This window comes from Bombina bombina, chromosome 4 (assembly GCF_027579735.1).
Source record: "Bombina bombina isolate aBomBom1 chromosome 4, aBomBom1.pri, whole genome shotgun sequence".
Classification (NCBI taxonomy): domain Eukaryota; kingdom Metazoa; phylum Chordata; class Amphibia; order Anura; family Bombinatoridae; genus Bombina; species Bombina bombina.
Window position 1 is genome coordinate 1,078,980,404 of NC_069502.1, and position 19,684 is coordinate 1,079,000,087.

At 37.5% G+C, this 19,684-nt stretch overlaps 1 protein-coding gene across 1 annotated transcript in view; it reads right to left on the reverse strand.

Moving 5' to 3' along the window:
• TTC7A (tetratricopeptide repeat domain 7A) overlaps positions 1-19,684 on the reverse strand; it is a 1,159,252-nt gene that overhangs the window by 817,226 nt on the left and 322,342 nt on the right. The window contains exons 7-8 of the mRNA XM_053712237.1: positions 5,863-6,023; positions 5,400-5,463 (exon numbers count right to left, since the gene is read on the reverse strand). Of these exons, the coding sequence (XP_053568212.1) occupies positions 5,400-5,463; positions 5,863-6,023 (225 nt within the window). The remainder of the gene's footprint in view (positions 1-5,399; positions 5,464-5,862; positions 6,024-19,684) is intronic.

Sequence of the window (19,684 nt, forward strand, 5' to 3'; positions counted from 1 at the left end):
ATACAAGTTAGGTCATATTTCTTACCTGTGATATATAGGAGCATAAACTGGTAAACAAATTTAGGTTAACAATCAACTATAAAATAACAGTGCAGAGTTTAAAGGCATCTCTAACTTATATGTGAGATGATAAAACATATAAAGACTATCAAGAAGTGATTACCTGTATAACTTAGGTATATCTGTGTCCACAAGTTATCACTCGTTTAGCCCCCCCCCCCCAATTAGTCATTTTACCTGCTGGCTTTCTACATGAAAGCTTCTGAGAGGTTAAGACTGAAAGTTTTATATCTAGGGTCTTCGGCTTTAATGCCGTTCATCAGTTGTAGGTGGAGAACTTCTATGTTCGCAGCTTTCACGCTGTGGTTCAGGAGCAGCGAGTCATTAATCAACTCTTCTGTGTTTTCAGCGGATTTCTTGGTTGCCAGACGGGTCAGGTATCTGACGTTTTCGTGGAAGTCTTTTTGTTGAAGATTGACAATTTTTTCGTTGCCCTTTGGGAAGCTGCGTATCTTCCTGATGGAGTTGTAGGGTTTCCGATCCACCAAGAGGTGGAGTGGTTATCCCCATTTGTTTGCAGAATTGGGATGTGTTGAGAGGATCTTTGCATTCGTATCGACGTCCTTCTTTCTGAACTATTAGGGACACTGGGAACCCCCACCTGTAGGGGATCTTTAAGCTACGGAGGTGTGAAGTCAGCTCATTATATGTTTTCCTCTGTTGGAGCGTGCGAAAGGAGAGATCTTGGAATATTTGGATCTTTGAGCCTTGGTGTATTAGGTGAGCTTGCTTTCTGGCAAGAGATAGAATCGTCTCCTTATCCTGGTAACTTAGGAAACACACTATAATGTCCCTGGGTGGCTGGTCGCCTTGCGGCTTTGGTCTCAGAGAGCGGTGTGCCCTTTCTAGAGGGATGTGTCGGTCTTCTTCATGGTCTGATGAGAGTAGCATACCTTGAAACAAACCCTGTAGGAAATCTTTTATCTCTGTACCTTGAACCTCTTCTGGGATGCCTCTGAGTCTTAAATTACAACGTCTCGTTCTATTTTCGAGATCATCCAGTTTATTTTCAAGATCCTTTATGAGGGTGTCGTGCTGGGTCACCGTGTGGTTCATCTCTGCCATATTGGTGCAGATGTCTTCGTGGTCTCCCTCTAGTGTTTCTACTCTGGCCCCCAAATCTGTGATGTCCTTTTTGAGGTCAGCACATTCTTGCTTGATACAGCTTTTAACTTGATCTATCAGCGTGACTATATCTTTAAGGGTAGCTGGTTGATCTGCCTCTCTATCTTTGCCATATTGTGGTGAATTTGGGGGACTGGGCTGAGAATTGAAATGCTGCTCTGTTTCTTCTTCCTCCCCTAGAGAGTGTTGTGGGGACTTTCTCTTTTCTGAGTTTTTAAAGAAATTTGAAACCGTGTTCTGAGTGGAGCTGTGCCCTTTCAGTTGTTTGTCTGGTTTTGGCGGTTTGCGCAGAGCCATCTTGGATTCTGGCTTGAGATATCTCTCTCTTTGTGTATTTTCGTAGAAGCCTGTATTACGCTAATTAGGCTTAAGTTAGGCCCTTCAAAATAGTCCTGAGACACCGCTGATATTTTAAGATGATAAGGTTAGGAGAAAGGTCTTCTGTGTATATATTGGATATAGGGCTGAAATCAGTGTTTATATATACACTATTTGCCCCTCATGTGTGTGGGTATTGATAATTTTTAGTCGCCTCTCTGAATGTGGGATACGCTCAACGTGGAGCTTAATTTGTGTCCAGTGCTGTAACTTGTGGGTCGCTATGTAGTCAGCGCATTGCGCTGTGACAGTCTGACACCTAATGTTCCATACTCACGGTTTACTGTTGGAGTCGTGCAGCGTCGACATCTGGGGTCTCTCAGTTGTGCCTTGCAGGGAATAGGAACCCGATCACCACACTGCAGATTCTGCGGACTGTTAATGGTATGCTCGGCTTTTCTGCTTGGTAACGTTTGCCCGTTGTAGTTTGGCTGTGATTTGGCGCCTCTATTTAGGCCTTACAATTTGTAGTGTCGGGACTTTTACAGTCTGTTTTCCCATTTGCCGAGTCAAACTAGCACCATTAGTTCCTGGGGTCTTTAGCTATTCGATGCACGGTCGTATGAAAAATTTGCACAAATATGACCTTTTTTTTCTAAAGAAAGCCCTTTCTCTGTGTAAGGAGCTCTAACAACTCACAACCATCTTGGATGCCTGCAGGCTCCGCCCTCCCTCAAATATATATATATTTATATGTACATATATGTTTATAAGTATATATGTACACATATCAATACATATGTGCACACCAGTGTTCCTTCTAAGGCCAGTTTTGTGAGCCGCCCAGCAGTGTAAACATAAATTATGCTTACCTGATAATTTTCTTTTCTTCTGACGGGAAGAGTCCACAGCTGCATTCATTACTTTTGGGAATTCAGAACCTGGCCACCAGGAGGAGGCAAAGACACACCAGCCAAAGGCATTAAATACCTCCCCCACTTCCCTCATACCCCAATCATTCTGCCAAGGGAACAAGGAACAGTAGGAGAAATATCAGGGTGGAAAAAGGTGCTAGAAGAACAAAAATGTACTGCCGCCCCATAGATAAAACACGGGCAGGAGCTGTGGACTCTTCCAGTCAGAAGAAAATAAAATTATCAGGTAAGTATAATTTATGTTTTTCTTCTTAAATGGGAATACTCGACAGCTGCATTCATTACTTTTGGGAAAACAATACCCAAGTTAGAGGACACTGAATGCAAACAAAGGGTGGGTACAAAAAAATGCGGTGCCTTTGCTTGTGTGTTGAGGCACAGCCAGTTCTTGAGAACGCAAGAGTGAGAAAATCCCTACGAAAAACAAGGACAAGGTGAGAAAAAGAGGATTAAGCAACTGTAACCACCCTATCAAGAGAGGCTAAACCCCAATATTGTTAGTCCAGTTGTTACAGCAACTGGAGCCTACTAGAAATCATCAGATGTCCCAGCAGACAAGTAGGGACCCGTCAGAAAACCTCAAACTGAAGCCTCAGGCTGATATTAATCTCCCATGAGAGTCAGAAACCCCCACCCCCTCCAAACGTACACACGGGAGAACCAAACCCTAAGGTTAAGCAGGACCGTCCATACCCGTTCCAGGCAAGAGACATGGTCCTAAGCCAGAGTCTTCGAAAATGGAACCGATCTGACGATCTAAAGTTCCTGAGGAGCCCATAAGCTGCCTCCTATGGTTAGGAGCGCACCAAGACAGTGCTTTCCGCCATCTAAAGTCCTTAGATGTAAAGAACCTAGCAACATCCACAATCCATGTAGACAGGCCTAACGACCTGACCCACAAACTGGAGAAGATAAATGGTCAATTTCCTGACCCCAGACTGGCGAAAATACTGTAACTGACCTCAGAACTCCTACCCTTAAGCCCGAAGGGCTAAATATGCAATAAGATCAATGGATAGCATCCGAGAGTCTAAAGGCCATGGGATGACAAGGGGCAGTTCATATCTTGAGAAGATGACAGTCTCCAGAGATCCTTGCAGGATCTGTCTCCCGACATCCTTGAAACGGAATAACAATGGGAGCCTCGCAGCTCCTGGTAGAGAGGCAGGGAGGCCCCTGCACTCTACGTACTAGAGCAAACGAAATATTGAAAAAAAAGGAAGAAGGAAATGCCCGCACTTCCAGAACAAATGACCCAACCCAAGATGGGAGGAAAGGAAACATCGCCACCACAAAAGGAATGCGACTAGGCCACAAAGTCGTCATCTGGAGATACCACAAGTGAAGACGCAAATTGTCCACCAGATACTAGCCCTCCGGAAGTTAATCACATCTCCAGACTCCAAAGGAATGGAAACCTACGGTTCTGAGTCCCCAGGGACCCTAGGACCCACAAATTAGCAATGTCGACTGCAAGGTGCAGTTCTCTTATTAACCGTTTCACTGCTGAGCCGCTCACAAAACTAGCCTTAGAGGGAACACTGGTGCACACATATAAACATATATATACATTCATACACATATTTAGACATGAATATGTATATATACAATTGATCCCTTTGCAGTCAAACACCTTGTCATATACCTTTGAGCCCTTATAATTTTTTTAAATATTTATATGAATAATGTTTATCAGATAGTGTTTATATGAGTGTAACTGTAATTTTAAATGTATTTATGTTGTGTTTCATGCAACTTTTTTAACTCACTACTCATTATGCAAGCTTTTCATTCGCAATAACCCAACAAGCATAAAATGCGATTGCGCTCTTGCAACCACTTTCAACTTGTGATATAAACGGTCGTCAACTTGAGTGCAAAAACCTGATAACGTTCACGCACAAATGTTAATGCTCCACTTGTAATCTAACTATCTATATATATATGTATATATAGATTGTCAAAATAGGCATATCTCTTCAGCAACTACATGTTCTTAAAAAGCCTGATGGGCAGTAATTTAAAGAGACATGAAACCCAAAATGTTTCATTAAATGATTCAGATAGAGCATGCGATTTTAAACAGATTTCTGATTTACTTCTGTTATCAATTTTTGTCCGCTTGGTATCTTTTTGTTGAAAAGCAGAAATATAAGCTACGGAGCCTGCCCATGTCTGAAGCCACAGTTTTGCAAGAATGTTATCCATTTGCAAGAGCACTAAATAGCAGCACTATTTCCTGCCATGCAGTGCTCCAGACTCCTACCTAGGTGTCTCTTCAACAAAGAATACCAAGGAAAAAAAGCAAATTTAATATTAGAAGTCAATTTAAAATTCTTTGCTGTGTCTGAATCACAAAAGAAAATGTTTGGGTTTCATATCCCTTTAAATAGTACCATATGATACAGCTAAAACGATAACAATCCATAGCCTGCTAGACTGGACAATATTCTACAGTTGCAAACTGTTTTTTTTTTTTAAGAATAGCATCACATTGTCGATATGTGCAAATAATTTGTCACAATAACATTGCTAAGCATATTTGACCATGAACAAACAATCTAATCTGTTTCTTTGTTTTTTAAAATGTATACAGAAATATATACTAATATATATACACCTCTCTGTCTCTCTATATACATTTTCCCACACATATAAATATATACACACAGCTTGATAAAGCTAAGGAAACATGGATCCTACAATGTTTATTCTGCCCCTTAGGTACTATTCATTCTAAATGAATTTGTATCCAGCCACCCTAGTCTAGCTCCTAAAAATGTAGCTGACTCCTATATTTCATATAAATGTGTGAACTCTTAAATGAATATATAACAAAGAAACAAAGAATGTCTTCCTGAAACTAAATCGTGATTACTCATTACTGACATGATGATCAACATGTAATTTAGTTTTAATGTCAGGATTCTAATGTTTCCGGCTATTTCATTTATAGCTTACCATTGATTCACTGATCAAAAGTAGCAGAAGTGCCTCTTCAATGTTGTCCTGCGGGCAATAAATACTGAAAACAAACACATTAGAAAAATTAGGTTATTTACTGTGCGTTTTTTTGTTGTTGTTTTTTTACCAACTGTTAAAATGAAGAGCAGTAAGGTGAAACGCGTCATGCATGATTCATGTGATACATAATACCTTCCTCAGTTCAGTATAATTAGCGCATGTTAAACTGCATTTGGGTTGTTTACTTTGATCCACTCTGAGGCTCAGTATGTTACATTTTAATAATTGAATGAACTGCACTTCAAGGATCCAAATTCCCAAGTCATTTTTTTTTTGCTTAGTATTTAAAAAATACTTCAGAAGAGCTTCATTTAAATTAACAATAATTCCTCGGGCAAGAAATACAATATAACATTCAGAGATATAAAACGTCAGTTTTTTTAAAGGAAAAAAAACGTACTTTTCTCCTGTATGAATGTGTGGTTTTTGGCGCAGACTGGTAATAGGGAATGATTTTTCCTCTTTGTTCATAAGCTCTGGCAAAGGCCTTTCCAAAGGACTCCAGTAGCAATTCTCACTTAAGGAATGTAGCAGAACTTCGGCGAGCTGTTTTGTTGCTGCCTGATTAACAATGAAAAGCAGAGAAAAATTAGCAAACAAATATAATGCTCATGTAATCCGCTAAACTTTAAGTAATCTGCTGTGCACACTTTGCAACTAAACAATTGTGTCTCTACTATACATTTTTCTGTTCTCACAAAAATCCACCTTAATTGCATGTTTTTATTTTTCAAAGGAATATAAACCTAGGCTTCAATGTACTGGATAGCAATACATTTGTACCTAAGGGGTTAAATGGCTCTTAGGTAACTGATTAAGAGGTCATATATCAGCCATTTCCCCCTCCTTGTGCTTTTAGCAATGCAAATCCTTTGACTCAATTTATGTCATTCATAATTAATATGGTGTTAAAAATGTTCAGAAAATAGTATTTGTAGCATTGAACACAGGTAATACAATACCAATGTTTGACAAGACATGTAAAGCTACAACGTGCTTAAATGCTTTCTTATAAATCTACCATAATGGACAATTGTTGTCTATTATAATTACAATTATTGTACAGCTTGTGAATGTTCTTATATTGACACCTGAGAGCCAGAGTGACGCTACCTTTAATTTAAATGACAGCTTTTTGGTCGCCTTAAGTACCACAGCTGAAGCATTCATAAATAATTTACTGTGTAGATCTAAATGTAAATATTGCCAGTAAAGACAATGCATTAAAAATGTTAAAGTTGTAGCATTGCTCATTTTTGTGCTGTTTAAAGGGATATGTATGTATAACAATATTATAGGGCCAGTAAACACCATGTAATTGCAAGACATTTATGTTGTGTTGCTATAGAATAACATATCAGTCAAGTCTTAAGGTTTTAAAAGAAATTAACATAATTTTACTGATATTGTTTTTATATAGCCAAACTTCACCCACATTTTACCTAATTTGGAGGAGCCAATCTGGGCTTTAGTCCACAGAAAACCACGGTCATAAAGTTAGTATAAAGTAAATTTTTTACAGTTATCTCATAAAGCCAACTAGAGACATATAGTATATGTAGCAGGGTTAGCCTTGATACGTTTGCAGGGTTTATTTTAAGTTCGGAGAATTATAAATCGCTCAATTTTAAGAGCTAAATTCCATGCAAAGGAGACAAAATAAATAGAAATATATTGCAACATTTTTGTGTAATTATTGTAACAATAGGCTAGTAGTGAACCACATTATGGGTCAGATTACAAATGGAGCGCTAAATATCGCTTTTGTGAAAGCTATATTTGCGCTCTACTGAGTAATACTAGCGCACACTAATTTTTTAACACATACATCAATATGTATATAAGCATATACATATTGTATATTTTCAGGGAACACACAGTTCCTAAAGACCGCGATATTTCACACTCCACAGCCAACTAACTTAAGCCCCCAAAATTTTTTTTTTTTTTTTTTTTTTTAAATGCTACATTTTTTTTGATTTTTAAATTTTCTAATTTACTTCTATTATCTAATTTGCTTCATTCACTTGATATGCTTTGCGGAAAAGCATATCCAGATAGGCCTCGTGTGATTGGCTCACCCACGTGCATAGCCATTTCTTCAACAAAGGATATCTTGAGAATAAAGCAAATTAGATACTGTAAGTAATTGGGAATGTTTTTTAAAATTGTATTTGGGATTTACATGAGGTTGTCATTCCAACAAATAACCCAAGCTGTTCGGATCTGCAAGGTTCGCAATCTTTAGTTTCCAGTATATTAGAAGCCGTATCTCCTAAGTTTGATGGCTTAAAGAACGAAATCAAGCAGGATATTGTATCACTAACAGTAGAAGTAAGACAGTTCTCCAAAAGGTTACAGGAAGCAGAACAGAGAATATCAGACCTTGAAGATGTAACAAACTCTTATTTTCCTAAAATTGAATCCAATCAGAATATGATACTTAAGCTTCAGGCTAAGGTAGATGACCTTGAAAACAGGTCAAGAAGGAACAACCTGAGAATTATAGGCTATCCAGAATCTTCACAGCAAGAAGATCTCATGAAATGTATGACACATACCCTTCCCCAACTGTTAACTATTCCTCCACCTCATACATCTTTTCTCATAGAAAGAGTCCACAGATTGGGGAGATACACAAACAATTTTGGAAATTCTTCTAGACCTAGATCAATTATTGCAAAATTTCTGAATTACCAGGATAAAATGCTTTTTCTTCAATATTATCGTAAAAATCAACCTATTCTATATAATGACACTAAAATCTTACTTTTCCAAGACTTTTCTATTGAGACTTCTTCTAAAAGAAAGGAACTCTCCCCAATCTGCGGCAAAATGTTGAAAGCAGGGTGGCAGGCCACGGTCATCTACCCAGCTAGGCTTAAGGTACCACTTGATGGTGAAATTTATTTTTTTGACTCAGCAGCTGAAGCGGAGAAAAAGCTAGCGGAACATGGGCTTTAATAAGCTCTATTCTAGGGAAAACCAAGATAGTATCCTTAAATATAATCCTGATGTTTTTTCAAGTTAGAAATAAAAGGAATGGATCCCTGGGGTCGACGTTTTCCTTTATAATTCCCCCCCCCCTTTTTTTTTTTTTTCTTTTTTTTTCGTGTATAAAAATAGATGAATAAAGACTTTAGATTTACTTCCTGGAATATAGGGGGCATCACCTCCCCTATCAAACGGAAAATGATTTTAAAACATCTGCAATACATCTATTGCCTTAATTCAAGAAACGCATTTAAACAGAGAGGAATCACAGAAACTAAAATCTTCATGGGTGGCCGAGGTAATTTTTGCTCCATCAGCAAATATAAAAAAAGGGGTAGCTATTCTCCTAGGGAAAAAAAATAACTTATGACATATTATTTACATTAGTTGACCCAGATAGCAGATACATAATATTAAAACTGAAAATTGCAAAATCAATTTATACTATATGTAACATTTATGCACCCAACATAATTAGTCTTGACTTCTGGGATTCCCTTCAGGCTAAAATTTTGCAGGTAGCAGAAGGGCATGTTATCTTAGCTGGTGATTTCAATATGGCTCCTCGTTATCCCTTGGATAGGTTAAGAAGAGGTGCAGCCCAGAAGAAAACTAAAAAAGATCATTTAGAAACAAAACTATTTAACACTATTTTTCAAAATCTTGCAGTTAGAGATATATGGAGGACACAGAATCCGGATTCCAGGAACTATACTTGTCACTCAAAGGCATTTAAATTGATGTTAAGGTTCGACCTTATGCTAATAAACGACAGTTTGTATCAAACTGGCGTTAAAGCTTAGATCTCAGAAATTTGTATCTCAGACCATGCCCCTATAATGTTTGATGTTCCACTTGAGAATGTTCATTCACGTAGAATACTCTTTTTTTATCCAAAATATCGGAATAATAATTCGAAATTCAGAACATGGTTAAAAAATAAAACGGATTAATTTTTTCAACTTAATATAGGGTCAGTACCTAACTTTTCGATTATCTGGGAAACTGCGAAAGCAGTGTTAAGAGGAGAGATCATTGCTTATATGGCAAAAGCTAAACGAGAATCTCGATTAAAGGAGAGACAGGTAATAGCTGCAGTGATAAATGCATATAATAGATACCTGAACGATCCGACAAAAGATAGCTGGATTAGATATATTAACGCAAAAAAAGAATGGGACAACCTCTTATGCAGTACGTTCAGATCTGAAATAACAAGAAAAATTATACAAATTCGGCAATAAATAAGGTAAACTGTTATCCAGACTTGTAAAACATTTTAAACAATCTTCAACAATTGAATCAATACAGGTTAATAATAAGCAAATTAGTGCACCTGATGAAATCGAGGATTCTTTCTATCAATACTATCAAACAATTTATTTATCATCTCCCACGATAAGGTCGCCAGTGAAAATTTCTGGGAAGACATTCACATTACAAAAGCTAGCTCAGATTTTAACAATAAACTAAATCTTCCCATATCAGAACTGGAAGTAACACAAGCTATTCAAGCACTAAAACTGGAGAAAGCTCCAGGCCCGGATGCATTGCCAAACGACTTCTATAAGAATCTGGCACCAGCACTCGTCCCTCACCTTACTAAACTGTTCAATTATTATTACAAAGAGGGTGTTCAAATTCCAGCTAAATTTGTAGCTTCACACACAACTCTCATACTTAAACCTGGAAAAAGTCCATGTAACAGAGATTCTTACAGGCCTATTGCCTTGCTAAATACCGACTATAAGATATTCACATCAATTCTAGCCAAAAGATTGCAGGTAGGGTTATCGGGAGTTATTCACAAAGACCAGGTGGGTTTTCTGCGCAACCGTAGTTCAACAGCTAAAATTAGGCAATTGCTTCTACTTATTGACTATTTTAAAAATGCTGAGACAAGTGACCTGAAAGACCATCCAGACGCCGCAGCAATTAGCAATTGACGCCAAAAAAGCATTTGATCGCGTTAGTCATGAATATCTGCTATACACGGTACATCAATTTGGATTTGGAAATAACTTTCTAAAGCTAGTGGAAAAAATCTGCATGCAGTATTCTACCAACCTGATTATCAATGGCCATGAGTCAAAAGCAATTAGATTGGAAAAAGGCACTCGACAAGGATGCCCACTTTCACCCCTACTATTTAATCTTGCAATTGAACCGTTAGCTGTGAAAATTAGACAACAGATTGAAGGCATAAAAATATATAAAAAAGAGGTGAAGGTGGCCCTATATGCAGATGACATTGATTTATATTGCTAACACGCTTATAAATATTCCAAAGCTTTTGGATTTAATTAAACAATATAGCCAATGTTCAGGTTATAAAGTAAATAATTTGAAATCAGAACTCCTCTGGTTGAGGAAAACAAATAACTCATGGCTAGATAATCCTTTTAAGACAGTCACCAGCTCTTTTAGATATTTGGGGATTATTGTATCAGATAACCCTAAAGAATGGTACGCTTTAAATATCTCTCAAATTCTTCTTCAAGCCACTAATTACATGAAGAACTGGCAGAATCTTCCTCTTTCATTAACAGGACGTATCGCCATCTTTAAAATGGTGATACTACCTAAAATTCTTTACATACTACAAAACTTAGCCATCATGTTGAAGTCTTATGATATAAAAAAAATTAATACCGCACTTTGTCGGTTTATCTGGCAATCGAGAAAACCTAGAATATCGATTCAGAAATGATCTCTCCCTAGGCAATTCACTGGCCTTGCTCTCTCTGATCTTCAATTATATAATATAGTATTTTTAGGGCACATAGCAGCTGATTGGATTACGGAGGCAGACCATTTTACGGATAATGAGTTAGAATATAACATGATATATCCACTATCACCACCATCTATTTTACATGTTTCTCCGCAATTAATTCCTAAACAGGTGAAAAGGATTAAAACAATTTATACGGTAATCCAGACATGGAAAAAGATCGGGAGAAAAATTGACGTCAATACAAATATACCTAAATACCAGACATTTTTAGGAAATCCGGAATTTCAAGAAGGATCACAATCTCCATCATTGCAAAACTGGCACAGTTGACACAATTATTTAATCCAGACAGGTATTATCAAATCTTTTGAAGACTTAAAACAAGAGTATGATCTAAATAATTGCGATTTCTTTGCATATCTGCAAGCCAGACATTACGCTACACAGTTAATTGGAAAATATACGTGGAGATGGACATGGGGCAAGTTGGACAACTGGCCAATTTTGGTTAAAGCAGGTGTATATTCTATTTCTCCTTGGAATTCTTATTTGGCTGTGCATAAGGGAAGAAATAATATAGAAAAACTAGCTCATAAGTGGACACAACTCACCACAATTAATATTGATCAAGAGAGACATATTTTGAGCTCTATAACAATACTTCATGACACTACCATAGCAGAGACCTGGAGGGAATCCCACATAAAGTTAATACACTTAACCTACTATACGCCAGATAAAGGGTACAGATGGCATAACACAAACTTTAATAAATGTCCTAAATGTAGATTACCAGCTGCAGATTTAATACACATGATGTGGGCTTGCCCCAAACTACAACAGTTCTGGAGCAAAATAGAATACTGACTAATTAAGGTAATGAAAATAACTCCCCTCAAACTTACAGGCCCAGACATTAATTTTTTGATAGGCAAGAACTCCATTTTAAAGGATGTGAAGATAGTAAACTTAACCATTCTGGCGGCCAGAAATCTGATTTTTAAAAAATGGAAGAGTAGATTGATACCTTCAATAGAGGAGGTAAAGAACTATCTTAAAAAACAATATCTAGTTGAGCAATTAGTGACAGATTTAATCTCAGAACGTGAAATAATTATTATTTTTTTTAAAAATGGTCAAAATGTATTAAAATATTCCCCCCCTAATGAAATTGATAATTTAATACTCCCATTTAGAAATCGTTTTGTTAGGTATCTGGTAATAAGTCCAAGAATTACAAATTTAGACATCTCATTTGGCATTTTCTATTAGTTAATCCCCCCCCCTTGTTTTGTTTTTTCCTAATCTACCTCGGGGACAATCCTTAGATGATTAATTTCTTTCATGTAATTGGCAAGAGTCCATGAGCTAGTGACATATGGGATATACAATCCTACCAGGAGGGACAAAGTTTCCTAAACCTCAAAATGCCTATAAATACACCCCTCAACACACCCACAATTCAGTTTTACAAACGTTGCCTCCTATGGAGGTGGTGAAGTAAGTTTGTGCTAAGATTTCTAAGTTGATATGTTGAAGCCCGATTCCTCTCAGAGTACAGCAAATGTCAGAGGGACGTGAAGGGAGTATCACTTTTTGAATACAATGATTTCCCTAACGGGGGTCTATTTCATAGGTTCTCTGTTATCGGTCGTAGAGATTCATCTCCTACCTCCCTTTTCAGATCGACGATATACTCTCAATTTACCATTACCTCTACTGATAACTGTTTCAGTACTGGTTTGGCTATCTGCTATATGTGGATGGGTGTCTTTTGGTAAGTATGTTTTTTATTACTTAAGACACCTCAGCTATGGTTTGGCACTTTATGCATTTATATAAAGTTCTAAATATATGTATTGTACTTATATTTGCCTTGAGTCAGGTTCATGTATTTCCTTCTGCAGACTGTCAGTTTCATATTTGGGAAATATTAACATCTTTTAAAGAAATTTTTTTCTTACCTGGGGTTTAGTCTTTTTTCAATTGACTACTTCTTGCAAATTGCGGGCAGCATTAGGCCAGAGGGTGCGTCAAATGCTAAACTTTATTGCGTAATTCTTGGCGCAAAAATATTTTTGGCGCGGAAAAATACGTCATACTTGACACCGAGACCTTTCACACAGTTGCTTCATTAGTGACGCGAGTGTGTCATTTCCGGTTATTTTTCATTATTTCAATACCCCATTGATGTTTGCCTCTTGCTTTTTTCTGTCATATAAGGAAATAGATAATTTTGCTTTATATGTTGTTTTTTCTCTTACATTTTGCAAGATGTCTCAATCTGATCCTGCCTCAGAAGTTTGTTGCATTTGTTGTAAAATTGTTGAAATTATTTCGCCGAATGTCATTTGTATTAGTTGTCATGATAAACTTTTACATGCAGATAGTGTATCCATCAGTAATAGTACATTGCCAGTTGCAGTTCCTTCAACTTCTAATGTGCATGATATACCTGTAAATTTAAAAAAAATGTTTCTGATTCTATCTTGAAGGCTTTGTCTGCATTTCCACCTTCTAATAAACATAAAAGGTCTTTTAAAACTTCTCATTTAGTTGATGAAATTTTAAATGACCAACAACATAATAATGTATCCTCTTCTGATGAGGATCTATCTGATACAGAAGAACCTTCCTCAGACATTGACACTGACAAATCTACTTATTTATTTAAAATGTATATGGGTTCTTTATTAAAAGAAGTGTTAATTACTTTGGATATTGAGGTAACCAGTCCTCTTGACGTTCAGTCTAATAAACATTTAAATGCTGTTTTTAAACCTCCTGTGGTTTCTCCAGGGGTTTTTCCTATTCCTGAGGCTATTTCTGATATGATTTCTAAGGAATGGAATAAGCCAGGTACTTCTTTTATTCCTTCTTCAAGGTTTAAAAAATTGTATCCTTTACCAGCAAAATCTATAGAGTTTTGGGAAAAAATCCCCAAAGTTGATGGGGCTATTTCTACTCTTGCTAAACGTACCACTATTCCTATGGAAGATAGTACTTCCTTAAAAGATCCTTTAGATAGGAAGCTTGAATCTTATCTATGGAAGGCCTATTTATATTCAGGTCATCTTCTTAGACCTGCAATTTCTTTGGCTGATGTTGCGGCTGCATCAACTTTCTGGTTGGAGAATTTAGCGCAACAGGATTTGGATTCTGACTTATCTAGCATCATTTGCTTACTGCAATATGCTAATCATTTTATTTGTGATGCCATTTTTATATGTCTTTAGCTATATTAGCTAGAAGAGCTTTGTGACTTAAATCTTGGAATGCTGATATGACATCTAAATCTAGATTACTATCTATTTCTTCCCAAGGTAATAATTTATTTGGTTCTCAGTTGGATTCTATTATTTCAACTATCACTGGGGGAAAGGGAGTTTTTCTGCCTCAGGATAAAAAACCTAAGGGCAAATCTAAGGCTTCTAACCGTTTTCATTTCTTTCGTCAGAATAAGGAACAAAAACTTAATCTTCCCCCCAAGGAATCTGCTTCCAATTGGAAGCCTTCCTCAAATTGGAATAAATCCAAGCCATTTAGAAAACCAAAGTCAGCCCCTAAGTCTGCATGAAGGTGCAGCCCTCATTCCAGCTCAGCTGATAGGGGGCAGATTAAGGTTTTTCAAGGATATTTGGATAAAATCTGTCCAAAATCAAAGGATTCAGAGCATTGTCTCTCAAGGGTATTGAATAGGATTCAGAGTAAGACCTCCTGTGAGAAGATTTTTTTCTCTCACATATCCCAGCAAATCCAGTAAAAGCTCAGACTTTCCTGAAGTGTATTTAAGACCTGGAGTCTTCAGGGTAATCATGCCAGTTCCTTTTCAGGAACAAGGTTTGGGGTTTTATTAAAATCTATTCATTGTCCCAAAGAAGGAAAATGTATTCAGACCAGTTCTGGATCTGAAAATTTTGAATCGTTATGTAAGAGTACCAACTTTCAAGATGGTGACTATAAGGACTATTCTGCCTTTTGTTCAGCGAGGACATTATATGTCCACAATAGACTTGCAGGATGCATACCTTCATATTCCGATTCATCCAGAACATTATCAGTTTCTGAGATTCTCTTTTCTAAACAAGCATTACCAAATTGTTGCTCTTCCATTTGGCCTAGCAACAGTTCCAAGAATCTTTTCGAAGGTTCTGGGTGCCCTACTCTCTGTAATCAGAGAACAGGGTATTGCGGTGTTTCCTTATTTGGACGATATCTTGGTACTAGCTCAGTCTTTACGTACTGCAGAATCTCACACAAATCAACTAGTGTTGTTTCTTCGGAAACATGGTTGGAGGATCAATTTACCAAAAAGTTTCTTGATTCCTCAGACAAGGGTCACCTTTTTAGGTTTCCAGATAGATTCAGTGTCCATGACTCTGTCCCTAACAGACAAGAGACGTTTAAAATTGGTTGCAGCCTGCCGGCACCTTCAGTCTCAGTCATTCCCTTCAGTGGCTATGTGCATGGAAGTTTTAGGTCTCATGACTGCAGCATCGGACGCAATCCCCTTTGCTCGTTTTCCCATGAGACCTCTACAGCTTTGTATGCTGAATCAATGGTGCAGGGACTATACAAAGATATCACAATTAATATCCTTAAATCCCAATGTACGACACTCTTTAACATGGTGGATAGATCACCATAGTTTAGTTCAAGGGGCTTCTTTTGTTCGGCCAACCTGGACTGTGATCAAAACAGATGCAAGTCTTTCAGGTTGGGGAGCTGTTTGGGGATCTCTGACAGCACAAGGGGTTTGGAAATCTCAAGAGGCGAGATTACCAATAAATATTTTAGAACTCCGTGCAATTCTCAGAGCTCTTCAGTTTTGGCCTCTGTTAAAGAGAGAACCGTTCATTTGTTTTCAGACAGACAATATCACAACAGTGGCATATGTCAATAATCAGGGTGGGACTCACAGTCCCCAAGCTATGAAAGAAGTATCTCGGATACTTACTTGGGCGGAATCCAGCTCCTGTCTAATTTCTGCGGTACATATCCCAGGTGTAGACAATTGGGAGGCGGATTATCTCAGCCGCCAGACTTTACATCCAGGGGAGTGGTCTCTCCATCCAGATGTGTTTTCTCAGATTGTTCAGATGTGGGGTCTTCAAGAGATAGATCTCATGGCCTCTCATCTAAACAAGAAACTTCCCAGATACCTGTCCAGGTCCAGGGATGTTCAGGCGGAAGCAGTGGATTTGCTGACACTTCCTTGGTGTTATCATCCTGCTTACATTTTCCCACCTCTAGTTCTCCTTCCAAGAGTGATCTCGAAAATCATGATGGAACAATCATTTGTGTTGCTGGTGGCTCCAGCATGGCCACACAGGTTTTGGTATGTGGATCTGGTTCGGATGTCCAGTTGCCCACCTTGGCCACTTCCGTTACGGCCAGACCTACTATCTCAAGGTCCGTTTTTCCATCAGGATCTCAAATCATTAAATTTGAAGGTATGGAAATTGAACGCTTAGTACTAAGTCATAGAGGTTTCTCCGACTCAGTGATTAATACTATGTTACAAGCTCGTAAATCTGTCTCTAGAAAGATTTATTATAGAGTTTGGAAGACTTACATTTCATGGTGTTATAAATTCTCCTGGCATTCTTTTAGAATCCCTAGAATTTTACAGTTTCTTCAGGATGGTTTGGATAAGGGTTTGTCTGCAAGTTCCTTGAAAGGACAAATCTCCGCTCTTTCAAAGATTGCTATACTTCCTGATATACACTATTTTGTACAGGCTTAAGTTCGTATTAAACCTGTTATTAAATCAATTTCTCCTCCTTGGAGTCTTAATTTGGCTCTGAAGGCTTTACAGGCTCCTCCATTTGAACCTATGCATTCTTTGGACATTAAACTACTTTCTTGGAAAGTGTTGTTCCTTTTGGCCATCTCTTCTCCTAGAAGAGTTTCTGAGTTTTCTGCTCTTTCTTGTGAGTCTCCTTTTCTGATTTTTCATCAGGATAAGGCAGTTTTGCGGACTTCTTTTCAATTTTTATTTAAGGTTGTGAATTCTAACAACATTAGCAGAGAAATTGTTGTCCCTTCCTTGTGTCCTAATCCTAAGAATTCTTTGGAAAGATGCTTACATTCTTTGGATGTGGTAAGAGCTTTGAAATATTATGTGGAAGCTACTAAAGATTTCAGGAAGACTTCCATTCTATTTGTTTTATTTTCTGGTCCTAGGAAAGGTCAGAAGGCTTCTGCTATTTCCTTGGCTTCTTGGTTGAAACTTTTGATTCATCAAGCTTATTTGGAGTCGGGTCAGGCCCCGCCTCAGAGAATTACAGCTCATTCTACTAGATCAGTCTCCACTTCGTGGGCTTTTAAGAATGAAGCTTCAGTTGATCAGATTTGCAAAGCGGCAACTTGGTCCTCTTTGCATACATTTACTAAATTTTACCGTTTTTATGTATTTGCTTCTTCGGAAGCAGTTTTTGGTAGAAAAGTTCTTCAGGCAGCTGTTTCAGTTTGATTCTTCTGCTTTTGATTTAAGTTTTTTTCTTTCAAAAATGAAAATAAACTTATTGTTTTGGGTTGTGGATTAATTTTTTCAGTGGAATATGGCTGTTTTTATTTTTATTCCCTCCCTCTCTAGTGACTCTTGAGTGGAGATCCACATCTTGGGTATTGATATCCCATATGTCACTAGCTTATGGACTCTTGCCAATTACATGAAAGAAAACATAATTTATGTAAGAACTTACCTGATAAATTCATTTCTTTCATATTGGCAAGAGTCCATGAGGCCCACCCTTTTAATGGTTGTTAAGATTTTTTGTATAAAGCACAATTATTTCCAAATTTCCTTTGTTGATGCTTTCTACTCCTTTCTTTATCACCCCACTGCTTGGCTATTCGTTAAACTGAATTGTGGGTGTGGTGAGGGGTGTATTTATAGGCATTTTGAGGTTTGGGAAACTTTGCCCCTCCTGGTAGGATTGTATATCCCATATGTCACTAGCTCATGGACTCTTGCCAATATGAAAGAAATGAATTTATCAGGTAAGTTCTTACATAAATTATGTTATTTACACTGTGAGATCTTAACTTTTTTGTTTTCACAATGATAAGAAATATAAAACTCCCAACAAGACACTTTACAAAGATGAAAGAGAAGATAGTTCAGGTCAAGCATTGTTTGATATATTTTGACATAATGACTATAATTTCTTTGTTTTTGACTATAGGCACTTTTTTCATGTGTATTTTGCTTTGTATGAAATTAATATTGTCTTGTCTTTATTGGAGCATTGTTCTGCTCTTCTTTTGTTCTTGATTAATAATTGACTATCATTTATTGTTGTATTGTTGGTATAAAATAAAATATAAAAAAAAAAAAAAATGTATTTGGGTTTAATGTCCCTTTAAGTTTGGGGGCATTTGGGGGACATTTATAAAATTAACCAGAGATCTGATCTCTGGTTAATTTTATCAGCGCTAATTGTTACTGCAAGCTCACGGTAGCAATAACCAGCCACTTGTAATGGCAAATTTGTAATCAATAACCAGCCACTTGTAATCTAGCCCTATATTAGTACCACCTTCCCTCTTTTGATGCAGCAGTGTAAATGGCTCAGTATCATGGTGCACATTTCTCCACATTTGAGCAGCATGAAGAGAAAAAACATACAGTAATTTTATTAACCAATCAGAAGACAGGGAGAACTCCCTATTTGACACAGTACCCTCTCCTTGAAACTAGGACATTCCTGTCAAAATATAACTGCACATAGATGAATCACATATTTGAATAGAAATATATTTGCAATATAAATGTACTGGCAAAAATGCTTCTAGTAACAATTATCACTGTTTTGGTGTTAATATTTTCTCTGCATGTGCATGTGAAGTAGAGCTAGATATTGTCAGTGCACCAGCATTTTACATACTGCAGCTGTTCAGAGCACCAGTGGGGCTTGTATCTGTCAGCAATGAACACATTGAGTCATTACCAGATGGTACAAGCCTCTTAGGCTCTCTGAGCATGTTCTGTGTTTAAAATGCTGGTGCACGGTGCATACTTAAATACACTTTTGAAACAGCTATAGCTATGTTATTAGAAACATTTTTGCTAATAAACTACAAAAATTATTCTATTTAAAACTGAAATGTGAATGTGGATTCCAATTTTGGCTGGAATGTCCCTTAAAATTAGCATAACTAGAAGAAAGCAGAAGAGTAGAAGTCAGGGCTTGGCAAGTGACAAAGGTGTAGTACATCTAACCCCACTACTCACACTGCCAGGGGAAGGATCACCATCCTGAAATACCTAGCTATCATTAACCAATGAGAATCAGGCAATCGGTATTCCTCAACAGCTCATCGTCCTCCAAGCACCTGACCCCACAAACCCTACAGCCAGTATTGATAGGACAGGAGCAACAAGATGAACCAAGGAGAAAGCAGGGGATCACGTTGTTGCACTCTTTTTAGGAAGAGGATCGAGGTTGGGAAACTACTTAGGGAGATTTTTCTTTCCTATACCAAC